The following is a 17,770-nucleotide window of genomic DNA, read 5'->3' on the forward strand; positions in this document are numbered from 1 at the left end:
AGAACAGAAAGGGAACTAAGTCAGGAGAATGTAAATTCCAAGCGCTTTTATAACTGACTTTGAGAGAATTATATTTGACACGGGTTAGAATACGGGCAATAATGAAGCCTTAGCGGGGAGAAAAAAGTAAGTAAAGGTTAGACAACAAATCTAGCAGGACTATTTTCCGCAACCAGCTGGTGTCTTAGTTCCTGAGAGCATTCAGCCAAGGAAGACAGTTCCACGGTGAAGAGTTAATAAAGGAGGTGAGAGAAACCAAAGAGCACTAGATGAATTAAAGTGAACGAACAACGCTGGCCACATGTCTCCATGTGCCCTCACGTCTTTTAAAATGTCTTTTCTCATTTTTTTGAGGAAACATTAGCTTATCTCTCCACACTGTAACTAGCTATTTTTATTATATGTGTTCTAGATTTTCCTGTTTTCTGGGTTTTTTTGTTGTTGTTGTTTTTATTTCTCTATCCTCTTAAATTCACCTGCCAACAGCAGAAACATAATGCTGACAGGAAAGCAGTTCCTAACTTTTTTTAAATGAAAGGCTGACTTTTCATAAGATGTGTCTACAATAAATTATTGTGTGATGTTTCCTGACAGGGTACTAAAATCAGCTAAACAGCTATTGCTAGAATTAGTGGGGTGATCACATTGTAAGGTATAAAAATGTCAAACCACTATACTGTGCACCTAAAACAAATATTATATTGTATACCAACTATACTGAATTTTTAAAATTATTTTTAAAAAATAAAATCAGCTAAACAGTAGAGCCAATGATGAAATTGGCACAGGGACACAGGTGAGTAATTACTGCTCTCAGCAGAGTCATATGGGCGTTTTATTTTTGAGAACATATTTGCTTATATTTTAAGGGCAAAAATTATTTCCTTCAAAGGCAATAACATAGAAATTAGGGATTAACATAGAAATTAGGGATTATAGATTCCCCAATATATTCAAAAAGTCTGCCTTTATCTACTTATAGTCCTTGATTTTCAGATTTACCTGAAAATAGAAACCCAAACTGAAACCAATTAAATCCATGCAAGGGTATCTATTTCAGTTAAAAATATCCAGCTCTCCCCACGAAAAACAAAACTATACAAATACTGACATATGTTATATTACAGATGTAGATATATTATATTAGAATATCATACATATGTATTAGCAGTTTATATTCTATTGTTTTTAGGCAAGAATGAGAAATACAGGTTAATGACACATTTGCCTTACCTTCATGGCATCAAGAGCCAGTTTCAGATTTGCCTTCTCTACAGGATCGGCAGTGTGTTTGACCAGTTCCTAATTGGAAGATATAGTTTAGTACTACTGTCATCAGATTAACGTCAAAACAGAAGAAAATAACGTTTCATAATTTTATCATTTTTTACCATTGTTACATTTATCATTTTATGACACACCTTAATATGATGTCTGATGTCACCAGGCTCTATTTTCATCAAAAATCAAACTCCGAGAAAAATAACTAAAAGAACACCATAAAGACGCCAAAAGAACATGAGACAATGATGGGAAACTTTTTTCTTTCAAAAATGGACCTGAATTCTATTCGCAGATGTAATGAAAGGTCCTCTTCTTGACAACTGAACTGCCACTTTTCACTCGTGTCAAACTTGGCTTCCGTCAAGCTTTGGTTCTGATGACTACACCTTCCTTTGGCTTCACAGACACTCAGACTTCCTGTGTGCTGCTGTTAGTGTCGTTTGCTGCCCCCCTTCAATTTCTGCCTATTCATCAGTCTTCCATACTTTCTTCTTCATCTGCACCTTAAAAAGTTACTGTTCTCTAGGTTTTCACCTTAGTCTTGTTATACTTAATTTACATACTCTACAAATTTTATCGTAACATCAGCTATCACCTAACGGGACAATCGCTCTTAAATGAATGTGCTCAACCCAGAACTCACGCCTGAGTCCCAGCCTCCTATGTCCAACAGTTCGACCTGGATATCTCACAATCCCTCAAATCCAACACATACGAACTTCATGCATCTTCACCCCGACCCTGTTTTTGTCTTATTGAATGATGGCCCCCCCACCAGTGTAACCGCTTATGCCAAAAGCTGAAACGTACCCCAGACTCCCCTCTCACCACGTTATGGTGATATTCACTTTGATCCTTCCCCTTGAAATCTTTACTGCCACTTCCTTGGTTCAGGTCTTTTTCAAATGCACCATTAGAATAGGCTTCTGACTTGCAGTCTCTCTTCTCTGCAATCTATTCACAATACTGACATCAGAGTCAGGTTTCTAAAGTGTAAATCAGATCCCGTCTCTACCCTAATTAGACTTCTGTGATGCTCACGGAGTCATGGGGTTGTCATCCGTACCTCTTAGCCCCATCATGATCTGAATTCTGCAAACCTCTCCCAACTTCTCTACTTCCACCCACGCAACCTACATTCTCTGCAACCTAAATTAACTACAATTCTCAAAATACGTTCTAATATCTGATCCCATGAGGTATACTGCTTTCTCTCCTTAGAACGGCCTTCCTCTCTGATCCACCTGTCAAACTCTTATTCTTCCTTCAAAGCCCAATTCAAGCATCACTCCGCCGTGAAGCTTTCTATGACAGAGGCCTCTAAGTTTCCAGTCTCCTTGGCATAATTAACTAGGCCTTTATTTGTACCACCTCTGTCCCTCTGCATACTATCATAACATTGTGTTGTACTTGGCAGCTTGCTTTTCATGGAACTGAACGTACTTTTGAAATTTAAAATACAAAACAATCCAAGAGAAATTAGAAAAGTTCGCTGAATTTCATAAAGGTATAGTCATATTTTATACTTTTATAAGTCTGCCTAAAACCTTACAAGCGACGAATAGATGTTCCTTGAAAATTGCACCTTCTAAATTCTTCAATTGATATTTGACTAAACCAAAGTTGCAAAATAAATTATTATCTTATTTTGGACATGTTTTTAGTTCCACGATGTCTCAGAAACTGATTGCCTAAGTCTTCCTTATTATTTTTTAATAAAATCCAATTTGATTAAGTTGCTCTGAGTTTAGGCCTCATAAATGTTTTAATGCATTTTTAAGAAATAATCAGGGTTTGACTTTTTCTGATTTCTCAGTAGAACAAAAATAGATATGACTAATAATTTTGCGGCTGCAGTTCAAGAAATTTAATATACAAGATGTACAAAGCACAGCAGACTCAAAATTATATTTCACATATAGGTAGTAGATCTTTTTAAAATGACATTGCACAAGCATCAGCAGAGTTGACAGACTAATACTGTAAGACATTTGTTTGGAGCAGAACTAATGAGTCTCTTGGTGCAGCTATCAAATGAAATTTATAAGACTCTCCACCCTCATTAGAGGACTAACCGCGGAAACCATAATCTTTGGGTTATAACAAGAATCATTTCACAATAAATGCAGTCTTATTGTAATTTACTATAGCAGAAAGCAACACAGAACGTGACACAATCCTCTTTACTTTAGGGTTATAAGGCCAAAGGTCTAATACAATTAACCTGCAAAATTCACACGTATTTCAACACTGAGAGTCCAATAAATGATACTGCTAACCACAGAAAAGTCAATTGCAGGGATCTTTTCATTTTGTCTTGTTTTTTAATTTTAATTTTTTGGAGCCAGTTGTTTGAAGGACATAAAATGTGACTTTATGGAAGACAGAGAATCATCTTTGCTAAAAGGAAGAAAAAGTTTCCAGCTGTTCTGTTATTTCCCACTTAGTTATACTAATAATCGAAAATTCTAAGGGGATCAGGCCCCAAATATGGAGTACCTGGCTCAGAGTTGATGATTCATTAATGCTTTGTTGAATGAATGAATAAATGAATATATGAATGAACAAATTAACAGACAAACAGTGTTAAGTTACATACCTGGAGGAGAAGGTGATACTTTAAAACTCGCTGCATAGGAACCACAAGCAAATCTCGAAGAGTGAATTTCCCGTTATTGGCTCGTTTGGAACATTCCTAATGAAATGTTTTTTTAAAATGTTTTTTTAAATCTTTGTTCCCCCGTTTCATCAAAGAGAGTCACAAAACAATTAAAAATGCAAACGCCATAAATAAAACTGTTATTATATAATAATGTTATTTTCCTTAACAAGTCTTCTTTCTAAAAAATAGAAAGTATCTTCAATTTAAAAAAAAAAAAAACAAATATTGTAGCATTTGAATTCTAAATGTGAACTAATACACAGAACTAGTTTATGCATGAAAATGATTTCCTGTAAGGGTCCTCCAGGATCCTCTGCATGTAACCTCATAGCTCTACCTTCCAGGTGTCAGGAACAAGTCCCTCCCCATCCGACCCGCCATGTGCCTTCCCCACCATCAGGCCTTGGTTCATTCTGTTCTCTCTGACTGCCCTGTGTTTTGTCCAGTCTCAGCAAAATTCATCATCCTCTTCAGGAACTATACTTCCAGGCCTTTAATAATAATCCCAATCGAAATGGTGTTCTCCCTCTGTGCTTTGTGGGTCTTTTAATTATTATTGTACATAATATCTTCCCCAATGTGTCCTTTATGCCTCTAAGAATCTAGTATTTGCTTCATAAATATTTGTTGAACTGAATGACATGGAATGATTAACTCCAAAAATATGCTAAAATATAAACCTAACATTGGATTCAAAGTTTTAAAAACCTCTGATTTTATTTTTTTAATCTCACATTCTTCTTTCTTAAAAGTTTATCTCAAAATAGTATTGACTCGTTTGCTCTTTTGACATTAACTATGACTTTGAGAAAAGTACTTTGAAGTGTCAAAGCCTGAATTTAAATCGAGTTTGGCAACTCTTGGCTGTGTAACCTTGAACAAGTTGCTTTTTTGATTTTACTGTTTCTCACACATCTGTGGAGTTCAAAAAAACAGACACAATAAAGTTCCATAAAAATATTATTAGCAGGCAATTTAATAAATCCAAAATCCTCAGACAGTCGCACATCCCAGACCAAGGAATTTTCCAGCTCAGGGAAGGAGTTGTGTTCAAGGAAATGCTCCTTAGCTCGTGAGTTTGTTTCGGCTTTGTCCACACCTAGCTTTTCTGGCACACAGAAGGATATATCATCAGGAGCTATAAGGCAAACACCACCAGCTCTAAGAGCCGCGATGACTTAATGAGTGCTTGACTACAGATCTGAAGCAGGAACTGGGGACATGTCCTGATATGTTAGCTCATGTCTCGTCAACTGCTGCATTTCACTGGAAGGATAACTATTTCAACCGATTTCTTGCTCTTACAGATTGTAGACAGTTCTGGATCGTGGGTCTCGCATAGGAGGTTAATAGTACTATAATAAATGGGTCTCATCTCCCAGCTGCATTTTAAGCTCCTTGGAATTGAGTCTATATCTTAAACTTCACATATGCCATCTTAACACAGTGTTAGGAACTGAAACGTCATATATTTAGAATTCACTTTGTTATGCTATGGAAGTCAGTATAAAACTGTTGAGGAACAAAATCAGTTCCTTTAAGTTCTAAGTTATAGACTCAGGAAGCAAAGAAATTGACATTGCTCATTGTGTCCTATAACTCCGGGCCTGAGACTCAGGCGTAAAATGCTTATCATCATTGAGAGTAAATAAAGGATAGAAATAGTTCTTCTAAAACATTCAGTCCTGAGCTTAGCCTAAACTCCAGTTATAACTGAGAAGAAAATACAATGGGATAGGAGTTCAGCTTCCAGGGCAAGATAAAGAGACTCTAATACCCTTTATCACATGTTATCTTGGTTCCAAAGTTGAGAAGAAAAAGACTGAAGTCAACAAAAGCAAAACTAACCACAAAGGAGAAGACGTTAAGGCACAGTAGAGACACCAAGAATCAGGCAGCTTTCCCTTCACCATGCTAGGCTTTGCAGAAGACAGTTTCCAGCCAAGTATATTCGATAAGGTGTCACAGTAAGGACCTGGTTAAATGCTTCCTAACCAGCTCTTCCAGTGAGGACAGGACAGCAACAGTACCTCGCCTGGGCCTTTCACGCACAGCCTGAGGTCCTCTCTCCCTCTGCAAGCGATAGTAAATGCAGAAACCATGCACCAAGGGTCCCAAGGACCATCACTGGGCAGGACTTTGACAGTGACTCAGAGAAGGGACAGGAACTTTCAAACAATGCCAAAAACATAATGGAGGGTTGATTGACAACTTGCTGACTCCTGTTGAGCCAGAATTTTATATCTTCATTTAAAAAGAAAAAACTGCTTTAATGGTAGCCCTATTAGGAACTAGTTATAAGTTTTATCTTATCATATTTTAATTTGAGCCAAGTTGGCTTATAGTTCTGCACTTACGAGGCTCTATTCTCCGGAGGGGCAGAAACCCTTTATGCTAACGAGATTGTCAGGATGTTTATTCAGTGGTGACTCAAACCACCACCGGACATAAGGATCGTAAGAGCTAAGGAAAGAAGATCCATGATATAGAGTAGCCTGTTGATGGGCAAACTTTCTGACCAATAGCTCCCCTTTGTGGGAGTTAGAAGTTATGAAATCATACCAGACATGCCAAAATAATGATTCTGAAATCATCTGCCACTTTTTTTCCCCCGTTTATCACCTGACCTCACTGCTAAACTGAACAAAAAATTGCAAAAGCCACAGTATAGAGCCAACGAGGCCACACTCAGCCATTTAAGAATCAGCTTATATATCTCTACCTGAAATTTAACAAAATCTAAACATATGGATAATATATTTGAGATCTTAATTCATATAACAGATAATCATTCTCTAAAAGTTCTTTGAAAGTGCACACTCTTCCTGTGGGGGCGGGGGGAAAATGATGGGAAAAAAACACTTAACACAGTTTCCAGATTTCTTTTCCATTGATATCAGATGCTCTGTCTACACAGGCTTACTCGCCATTTCTCAAACTTTCTTGACTCTTCTGGTCAAGACAAACCAATTCTTCCAGAATGCTCTCCATGGAATCTCATCTGTCAAGATTCAACCCATTCTTCAGTGACCGAACTCACATGCTAACTCTTCAGAGAAGTCTTCCATATTCTACATATACTGAAGAGATCGTTCCATCTTACTTCTGGGGCCCTCTCAATTAGTGCTTGTCATATACTATTTAATCTTATCATACTTGTGTCTGTCTTGTCTTCTTTCTCATGGGCAATAGCAATGCCCTTTTTATACATATGCCTGTAAATGCCTTATATTTTTAATCAACATTCTAAATCTACATATACATTATCTCATCTGTGTCTTACTCATCCAGCACTTCTTACTACCTATGTGCGCTGAGCAAATTACTTATAATCTCTCTGCACCTCGTCATTCTCAGCCATAAAAAATTAACTGTATATATCTCAGAGTCATGAGGATCTAATAAGATCATGTGTGTAAAACACAGAGCCGTAGTCTTAGATTTCACTACTATTATTACTACCATCATATCATTTATAGAGCTATATGTTAATATATTTTATAAAATTGACATGAAATTATATTTAGAATATAAGAAAATTTATAGCTGCATCGATCATGAAACGTAATACATCACTTTTAGGTTTCTTTTACTTTATTTCATAAAGAAGCAAAAGTAAATAGGCACCTCTAATTTCAGTTTGACATCTTCTTTTGTCTTAGAAATGTAGTCTAAACTGGAGATGGCTGACTCCACTCCACTGCAGTACTGCCCATAAATAACCAACCTGAAAGGGAAAAAGACAGGAGGAAATTGTAGGACAATAAGGACAAAATGTGGAAGAGGAAAGAGGCAGAATTTCCACCTATTTAAAATCATGGCTAGGAAGAATTAAAGCACATTTTACATGTCCTGCACCTCTCAGTACCCAAGTAGCCCTTGGCAAATTTATTCACAATGTCTCTGAACCTCGGCTTTTCTTTTCTTTTTAACACACACCACATAGTCAGAGAATGACTAGCACTTATATTTATGGTATTAAAAAGGACTGATTCTTATTTCTAAATTTGAATGGATTAATTCCACATACATGTTTATGGCAGGCAGATTTTACAAACTAGCTTTATGACTGTAAATGTTGAGTACAAATATGTATCACAAAACAAAATTTTAAATGTCTAAGTTCTTATTGTATAAATGTCTAACTGCTATGTTGTACCTGAAACTAATATATTGTATGTCAATTGCAATTGAAAATTAAATTTTTGTAAAAAGTTCTTTTAGAGGTCAACTTTTTACTGTTTACTCACTCAGAAGCCATTTTATTTTATACTACGATTTTACGGTAATCACTACTTACAATTCCATTCATTAATAAACCTTACTCCTTCCTACTTTCTCATTTGCAAAATGCATTATCAGAAAAGTGAGAACGAGGGACCTGACTGTGCTGGCTAGACGTCATACCGCATAGAGTCTGAGCCTGCTTCAGGAAGGGCATCTCTGAATCACAGACATTTTGTGAAGAGGCTAGGTAACGTATTATTTTTTTTAATTCTCCATTAGAAAGAAACTACTAATCAGTTGATGTTGATCTAATTGTTGATGGGAAGCAATTCATTAGCCATTTCTTAGTCAGTGCCAAGAACCATAGTGCTTGATTTAAAAAGAGAGAACTGTATTTGAAGCAAAAGTCCTTGGAACTTTAATTCATGTGAGTTGTTCAGATTTTTTTTTTTTTAACTTAGAAAGGAAGATTGTCTTTAGCTGGGAATCAAATACTCCAAAATAAAGAATTATAAAATATTAGAGTTGGAAACAGCACTAGACTAGATGCCAGCTAATCTACTGTTAATATTTATAGACTAAGATAAGGAGGCTCCAATAGTTAAAATGAACTTGCCGAAATCTATAGAATTCAAGAGTGACAGGATCTGTAAAAAGAATCTGCACTGATTTCCAATGCGAAAGTATTGTCCTTTCTTCTTTTTTACTTTCTTTTTTTTTTTTTCCTGATACACATATAGAGGTCAAACCACCACCCAGAGGTTAACTGTCCCACATTCTAATTACTCCCCAGATAGTATCTTAATAAACAGTAGTAATATCTATTTATGAGCAATTTTAACACCAACTCTCACTATAATTACCAACTAATAGTGACACATTTAAAATTCAGAAGTTACCTTTCCTTGTAGTTAATGAAAATTTGATACAAGTTCTGGTCATTTTTATTTACAATGGAATCATGAATCTCTTGCATTAGGTTCCGATGAACTTTTACAAGTTCCTTAGAAAAGAAAACAATGTCAAAGAAAGTTGGGAATCGGAAGGAAAAAAAAAATCACCCCAAACCCAGAATCCCTATTGTTGCTAAACTTGCCATTCGAAGGTATGCTGAATATCCTCAATATATAAGCCCTCCACAATCAGTAAAGAGAGGAGAAAAGGGAGCAGGAGGAAGGAGTGGGGGAGGAAGAGAGAGATCAGGAAGAGAGGGGAGGGGAGAGGAGGGAGAGAGACTGGCCATGCACGTGGGAAATGACCGTGTCAGACCTGACTCAAAACGTCAGTGTCCTGTGAAAAAAGAAATTATTTAGCTAGTTATTCACTAGTTATTAAGGGGTAATTTATTCCTTATATAAAAATATGTACAGCTCATTTTCATTTTGTAATCACTTTAAATTTTTAAATAAAACTACCCAAGTGCTTCATGTTTTATTGACAAGATGAGTAATGATTCATGTCCTTAGGATATAAAAATGCAGATCTGTATTTTGGTCAATTAGTAGTGTCCTGGTGCTAAGCTAACAATCAGACTCAATTACTTGAAACTAACTCATGGCATAAATAAGGGGCAAGTAAAGGGTACTAGGCAGTGTATGAGAGCATCTCAAAAGTCAGAATTTCACATTTTTCCTGATAAGCAAGTAATTTTCAGTCAGGCAGCAAATACATGTCACAGCCAGGAAATGAGGAAATTCGAATGGAGATGCCCCTCCTCCCGCTTCCTCTTCCCATGTACCCTGCAGCTCATGCTGACCCGACAGCATGCCCTTTCCTCAGTGGGGCAGAAATGAAACAGGGATCTGCCAGCCCTGTCATTCTGTTGGGGAGCATGGAAAGGCCGTAAGAGTGAGAACGTTAATGGATCCTAAGTTATAGTGATGGGATTTAGGTGGTTCCAGATCATCATCTTCCTAAAACGTGCGGTTTGGTTTATCCTAAACATTCATCCGACATTGTGACCTTTTTCTTCCTGTTATGTTACAAATCAATGAGAATGTCTTCATTTGGCCAAAATCAAGGATCAGGACAACATGCCAGAGCTAATGACTGGTACATATCATCACTGAACATGCAGAATCAAATGCAAGGGACCGATCAGGTGATACAAACAAACCTGTACACAAAAGCTTACATACTGTACACGAAAGCTATATACTACAACCAAAGCCAGTCCTAGAGTTCTGAGAGCTTGAGTCTGGCCTAACATACCTCGCTGGGCACAGCACTGACTTGCTTCCGTGCTTCTGAGTACTTATCTTTTAGGACTGTAACATAATTGGAAGGTGCCCTGAAACTCAAAATGCTTATATAAACCTAAAAAAAAAAAAAATAGCTCCTCACGTATTAACCATTAAAATAGACTGTTCAATCATAAGGAAGGAGTGTATCTCAGAAACAGAAACCAAGGTCGCCACAACTACAAGCAGAACAGGGTGACACCAAGAAAGTGGAGGGATGGCAGGAAGTGGAGGAGACCGACGGAGTCAGGGCAGTGTCCACGCGATGGAGTGGCGGGGCTGGAGGATGACAGAGCAGGGTGTGGGCAGCAGGGGACTCCCACAAGACAACGAGACAGGAGGACCGGGGGTCGTTTAACCGGGATTACCTCATCAGGACAAGCAGTTAAGGAGAATCCATGATTCCCACCCACGTGTGTTCTGTACGCGCTTTGACTGACTTTTGGTTAAAGAGATTACATATCAGCTATTTCTAGGAAATATGGTTATAAGAACGCAGGAGGCAAAAAATAGGGTCAAAATTCTTAAAGAACACAGAAGAATATTAAAATAGGGACTGGTACCCAGTAAGAAAACAACAATTTTATAGAGGAACGCCAGTTTTAGCTAGCATATTTTTACTTACAGGAATGTTGATGAATACTGAATCAAATTCCGCTGCTGTCAGAAACCTTTTTAGTGGTGCCATGAAATACTACCAGAAGAGAAGACAGAAGTAATAATTAAGCGTGACTTATTCTAATTTATATAACAGATTTTTATCAACAATAAGTATTTATTGAAAGTCAACTGTTTGTCAATACCAAAAAAGAGGCAAAAACTATTTTCTCTATCTTAAAGATTTTACACTCGAACAGAGATAGAAAGACATAAACAGAAGTGAATATATTTAAAGAATAAAATAAAAGGCTTGGGCAATCAGTGCTTCGGAAAGTAAGAGAAAAAGACGACGCCATCGGCTGAATTGGCAGAAAATGGCAGCGACTTGGAGATTTCTTTGAGGACTGATAGGAAATGTCCCTCGAATGCTTTGTGGAGATTCTAGATCCCTGAGATCAATAATCTGCTGATGCAATTATTCCCCTCCTGCCCTGGGAATTTTAATTCCTGGTCTACCATATCTCTTTCCATTACTACTCCCGTCTTCTTTCTTAGCGATCTCAGTATTGGGACAGATGATCCTTTCGACGGCCTGGCCTTCCAGGTCCTTGAACTCTGATAGTCTTGTGCCCCAGCCTAGCTCAGCTCCCTGCTCTTGTGCTCATCTCCCAAGACCTAGTTCATTATCAACAACTGCAAATGCTCCGTAGCGTTAATTTCAAGCAAATCAGCTCTCTGACCACTACCTCCCACCTTTGGGGCTCATTCCCTCAGAGGATTCTTCGGCGCCACTGGGTCCACCAATCCACTGACCAACTCACATCTCTCACGTCCCCACCTCCCTCCTGACCCGGTTTACATTCCACAAACCATCATCAGAATCACGTCCCTGCATATACCTGTACCTTCTCTTCTTCCACCGTACTTTTCTGGAAAAAGAAACGCCCTGGTAAATCTAGCTTGCCACATATTTAGTGCCTATGCCTAAAAAGTTAAATATGAACTATGTTCATAGTCTAATGCTAAATACAGTTACAAAACTGAACTGGTCTATAACGCTACGTAATCCTACTACATCTTCCTAGTCAAGTTGCTCTCATTCTCCTTAGCAACTCTTCCGTACCCTCATCTCTTTGCTAAACTTCCAAAACTTTCCCCTGGCTGTCATTTTCCTAAATATGGAAGTGCCAGACCTGACCTCAAACATCTTCTCTATTAACATTCATTCCTTAGGTGATCTCGCCTGGTTCCCTGACCACAGGACTCGTATCTCTAACTTCCTCCTCGACACGTGTCCCTCGAAGCTAACGGATACTGCAAATTTAGTACGTTCCAACAGACCTGTGATTCCCAAACCTGCCCTTTCCCAGCTCAGTCTCCGTCTTCGCCATTCCCACAACTGCTCATGCTAAAAACCCAGCATTCTCACTTGCTCTCTCTCCTACCTAACTCATCACCAGAACCAGTTAGCTCTACTGTCAAACTGACTCAGAATCTGGCCGCTCCTTACCGATTCCACCAATACCACCATTTCCTATCGACTCGATTACTGCAATAGCCTTCTAGCTTCTCTCCCAGTTTCTTTCCCTTACCTGACAAAGGTCAGAATGAGCTGTTAAAAATTTACATTAGATCCCACCACTTCTGCTGCTCAAAGCACCCTTGCTTGGAGCTAGATGCGCCTCCCTGCTCCGCACGGCGGCTGGCTCACCTGCTCTCTGATCCCACTGCTCCCTACACTCCTTCTGCTTCGGCCACCTGGGCTGCTGCTGTTCCCTGAAGCACACTGAACATAGTCCCATCTCAGGGCCTTTCTCCCAGGAGTTGTCATCTCTGAGCTATTTGCATGGCTTGCTCCCTCAATTCACTCAGCTGTCCGCTTTAAATATGATCTTATCATAGAAACCTTCCATTACCACTCCACATAAAATAAACCCAGCCCGCCCCCATCACTCTCCGCCCCCATCACTCTCCGCCCCTTTCTTCTGCTTTATTTTTCTTCAGAGAATTATCACCATCTGGCATACTTATTTACTTAAATTACAACCCCTCCTATGACAGAGAAAGTGTCATGAGAACCAGGTTTTATTGTGTTCACTGCTATCGTCTCAGCCCCTAGAACAGGGCCAGTCTGGCACTAAGATATCAATAAATAATTGTGGAATCATGAAATCCGCTTTGAGATCTTTAAATCCAAAGTTCTACCGAAAATTAGAATACACACACATAGTAGAAACACTGAGGCTAATGCATTAACTACATAAGGCAATGTTGGGACATCAAGGGGGATACACGATGACTTACTTTTTCTATTGACTCCAGGGTTTCTGTATATTTTTCTTCCGTTTGCTTAATTTCTGCTAGGCAGCAACTTCGTATGTCATTTTCCAGACATTTCTGAAATTAGAATTCTCAAATTAAAATCATGTAATCAAATTTACGTATTCATCTCTCTGGTAGAAGGTGCGAAGAGATCAAAATCATTGCTGGTTTTCTTAAGCTTTCTATCCTAATAAAACACACAACTGAAATATACATCTAACTGCATTTGTGAAGTACCTTGGCTTTTTTTTTAACTTTGAACGACGTAAATGAAAAAGTTTTAGATAATTAAAAATACACTTGTGAATACAGACACTCTCTTTAAATTGAAACATCTCTTTTACTATGAAAATTATCGAATCGGGAACATCACAAATGGTGTGATAAAGTTTTCTTAACGTACAGTGCACTTTACAAGTGCTATAGACATAATCGCAAAAATTATATAATAATATTCGGTAAGTAAAAATCTGAAAATATTTTTTAAGAGTTAACATCTTGGTGTTTGGCCATTTCACTAAATGTTTAAGACTGGAAGTAGCAGAGCATAGCATGAAGATCAAAGTTTTGGAGATCAGATAGAATTGGGTTCAAGAACCAGTGTTGCTGTTATTCGCTTATTATTGTGAACAAGTTACACGATTTCTCTCCATCTGAATTTTCTCACCTATAAAATTGAATTACAATAGCAACACCAAGGAGCTGGAAATGAGACAGCCCATGTAAAGCACTTAACACCTTGAAGAGTTCACAAGAAGGGCCCAACGCATTTAAATTACTGTTCTGTTAACCCTGACCCAGGTAAACAACGAGCACTGTCAGCCGAGTGAAGCCTGCCCTTGGGAGAGGCACTGAAGAACTTGCTGGTACCCAAAGCAGCTGATGAAAAATTACAGGGAGTACAAATGAAAGTCTGTTACCTAAAAACACTCCTAAGATGCTGCCACAAGTGTCCTGTCAGCTCATGCAGTGGAGTAAAGGACACGTTAATTACATTTACCAAACACAGGCCAAGTGACTCGTTTCCAGCCTATCGAAGCTGTTGCCCCCTGTCTGGGACCCCGGACAACCCGCCACCTTTTTATTAAAGGTGGGGGCAAAAAGAAAGCTGAGCAAAAGCATCAAAGCACTGAAGAACCCTAAACCGCCACCCAGCTGATGATGAAAGGCTTTTATACTTAAAAAAAAAAAAAAATGCATTAATCGAGCCTAAGCAACTGACTCTTTTTTGTTTCAAATTACGAGTTAGAAAATTATTCAAAGTACACACTTATTTCTGAGTATTTTACACATTTTAATGGCAGATAAAGCTGTGGGGGTCCATACCGATGATGACAATATCTAAAACTAAGTTTATAAAATAGTAAAAATGCTAGGAGACTGATAATAAAACAGAAGAGAAAAATACTTCGTGTCAACTCCAACAAATATGAAGAAATATTCTTTAACATATATTTTCTGCTGCATCAAATTTTAAGATTTACCTGCTTTGTAAGAGATTTCCTGTCGTAACAATACAATTTCGTGACTCCCTGAAATTATGTCCTTTTGCTCCTCTGCCATTATGTAGCTGAGTGACATGTCATTTGTCCCTCAGACTTGGTTTCTTTACTAGTAAAATGAAAGGATCAGACCAGAGATTCCTCATGGTTGTTTTGAATTGTAAAACGCCACGTTTTTATGTCTCCGAAGGCAAAAACGCGTCATGGTTATGTAGTTATAATCGCATAACAAGCAAAATAAAAAAGAAAACAAAAACTATCCCAGCAGAATGAGTTTTTCAAATAATCACTTTCCTAATCAAATACTCAGAGTGACTTTAAAAAGCAAAAGGCAAGTGAAAGTCCTACAGGTTGATGGGCTTCCTCGGCTTTCATTAAGTCCTCGTAGACTTCTCCGCCTTCATCTTCCCCGTACACACAGTCATACAGACCTTCTTCATCCTCCACGTGGGTCTCACTGAAACAGACAGACAACGGACAGATCACGGTCTATTACGCAGTAAATGCAACAGTCAGAAATAGCTTACCGGATTTTAGGAGAAAATCCAGAGAGGAAATAAAACGGAATCAGTGGAAAAAGTCACAGGCTTATATTACAGCTCTGTCCCTCCCAACAGGAACAATGACAAACCGCGGCAAGGACAGAATCCAAGAGGGACGGCACTGCCACTAACAGTCACTGGTCCTTCACTGTGCACAAGCACACAGAACAGATGATCCCTCTGCATCTACTTTCTCACTTAGTTCATCCCGGCCCCGCACTGACTCTGCTTTCAGGGAAGCGTTATTCTTTGATCCGTCATATAGGTTAAGAACTTTGAGAAGACAAAAACTTATTTGTCTTGCGCAAGATACCACCACTAGTCAGAGGCAGGGCCAGGATTCAAAGCTGAAACGGTCTTATACTCTGAGTGTTCTCATGCTGCCTCCCACTTTTCCCATGGCGAGACCTCAGTCTCATCAACTGTATTAAAGGGTAAAATATGGAGAAGACGGGGGACTTTGGGAGGATCTGATATATTATCAATAGTCTTTTTAAAGCATCAGTTTCTGCAGGATCATTATTGCCCATATTTCATGTAATGGTTTTCAAATCACGTTTCTTCAAAGCCACTGAGAAGGTACCTATAGATCTCCCCCTTCACCCAGATTCTGCTCTTATCTGTTTTATTTCCATTTTGTTTAAAAAAGAAAAAAAAATGGTCCTGAGGCCACAAGACATTTTTTAAAGCCATTTGAAATCTTCTGGTCTCCTAGCAGTTGAAAACAATTTGTTTTTGAAGATATCTCAGTCACTGATTGAGATATCTTTCCCAAATCCTTCATGAGATTGCAAACCCATCGGAAGCAGGAACAGCTGGTTCCACCCATCCCATGACGGCACACCTTAATCTTTTACTTTCAGTTCAAGACTTCCATAAAGAATTGAGATTAATAAATTTAGATGTGTTAGAAAGAAGCATTAATATCTCTCTGAAGAAATGCAACCCCTTCGGCTTTTTAGTATTTCTCTTGGGCTTGTGCCAATAGGATATTATAAATTGATATATGCAAAAATAAAAATACTTGCAAAAGTCATTCTGCAACGCGGGGCCTTTTTCAAAGTAGGTGTAATCAGACAGTTGTCCATGTTTGTCATGAAGGATTATCTGGAGGCCTTTGACAGAAATGAAGCATTGAACGCTCAAGAGAAAGAAAGGTGCCTTAAGGGAGAGCGATTTGGTGGTAACAGAAGTTTCAGAGACTCTGCATTCCAGGGTTACCTGCCCACCCATCCACCCGCTCGACAGACATTGCTGAGAACCTGAGTGCTGACTGCATCGCTAAGAACGCACAATCAAGGCGCTCCAAAGACTCTCCCACAGTCCAGTGTGCAGAACAAGAACACGAAATTCTGTAACTGCAACAAAAGAGACAAGCGTAGCACACAGGGATGGAGAGAAGGGCAAGAACAGCCCTGACTAAGGACGGCAGGGAAGGCGTCACAGGAGATACTACATCCGAACAGGATCTTCTACGTATTTATTAATCTGTTCAATAGATATGTGCTGAATAAACATTACGTTCCAGGAGAGACAGCTGCAGACAAGGCGGACACAGCTTCCGCCCTCAGGGTGACACAGTAAATGAGGGGCGAAGAGCCTGGGACCATGGAGTGGCCTCCCATTCAGCGTGAGCCTGTGAGTGAGGTGGGCCCCAGAGGGAAGAGCTGGAAGCAAACTGAGAAGGGCTGCGCCCTGGAGGCTCACCTTTACCTCGGGCATCGCCAGGCGGTTTTACGTGGCGTGGTCTGGATGGGGCAAGAAGACAGGCAGGGAGGGCAAGAAATGAAACACTGTGGGTGAAAGATCCCGAGAGCCACAACCAGATGAGGAGAGAAACAGAGAGACGCGGGAGGCTGTCACTGAGTCAGCCAAACGTGGTGACCTGCCGGAATGACGGGGAGGGAAGGTAGACTGCCCCTCAGCTCTCTGCTTGAGGAAAGCGGGCAGACGAGTCATATAGGCAGTTCCACAATTTCCACGCGGAGGGGCTCAGGCAGGCCATCTAGCCGAGAACAGTGGGGCAGTTAATCTGGTTTGAGCACTTTCTATAACTCATCAAGGCACAGGAAGGTCTGAAGGGCTCATGAGGGAGAGGGAGAAGAAAGGAAGGAACAGGCTCCACGTCAAAGGAGCCCCTGTTAGGAGGCAAGTGGGTGGTGAGAGCCACTTCTCCGGTACTCCGAACCCCAGCTCTCCTGCCTCTAAACCTTTAACCCTACCCCCACTCCCCAAAAAACCCTCAACTTGCTGAAGTTTTTTATTTCCCATGAAAATACAGAAACGTTATCTATAAATTCACACAGATTTTGCTCTAGGATTGTAGCCGTGACACACATGGGCATATGGGGTAAAACAGTCTAGGATGTGTTACTCCACCCCATACTCAAG

General features: G+C 39.3%; 1 protein-coding gene across 1 annotated transcript in view; it reads right to left on the reverse strand.

Moving 5' to 3' along the window:
* The window catches only part of VAV3 (vav guanine nucleotide exchange factor 3), a 312,054-nt gene that overhangs the window by 147,943 nt on the left and 146,341 nt on the right, over nt 1-17,770 (reverse strand). The window contains exons 5-11 of the mRNA XM_006919579.3: nt 15,186-15,294; nt 13,318-13,410; nt 11,039-11,107; nt 9,073-9,176; nt 7,574-7,673; nt 3,884-3,979; nt 1,234-1,302 (exon numbers count right to left, since the gene is read on the reverse strand). Of these exons, the coding sequence (XP_006919641.1) occupies nt 1,234-1,302; nt 3,884-3,979; nt 7,574-7,673; nt 9,073-9,176; nt 11,039-11,107; nt 13,318-13,410; nt 15,186-15,294 (640 nt within the window). The remainder of the gene's footprint in view (nt 1-1,233; nt 1,303-3,883; nt 3,980-7,573; nt 7,674-9,072; nt 9,177-11,038; nt 11,108-13,317; nt 13,411-15,185; nt 15,295-17,770) is intronic.

The sequence above is a fragment of the Pteropus alecto genome, unplaced genomic scaffold (genome assembly GCF_000325575.1).
Source record: "Pteropus alecto unplaced genomic scaffold, ASM32557v1 scaffold106, whole genome shotgun sequence".
NCBI lineage: Eukaryota > Metazoa > Chordata > Mammalia > Chiroptera > Pteropodidae > Pteropus > Pteropus alecto.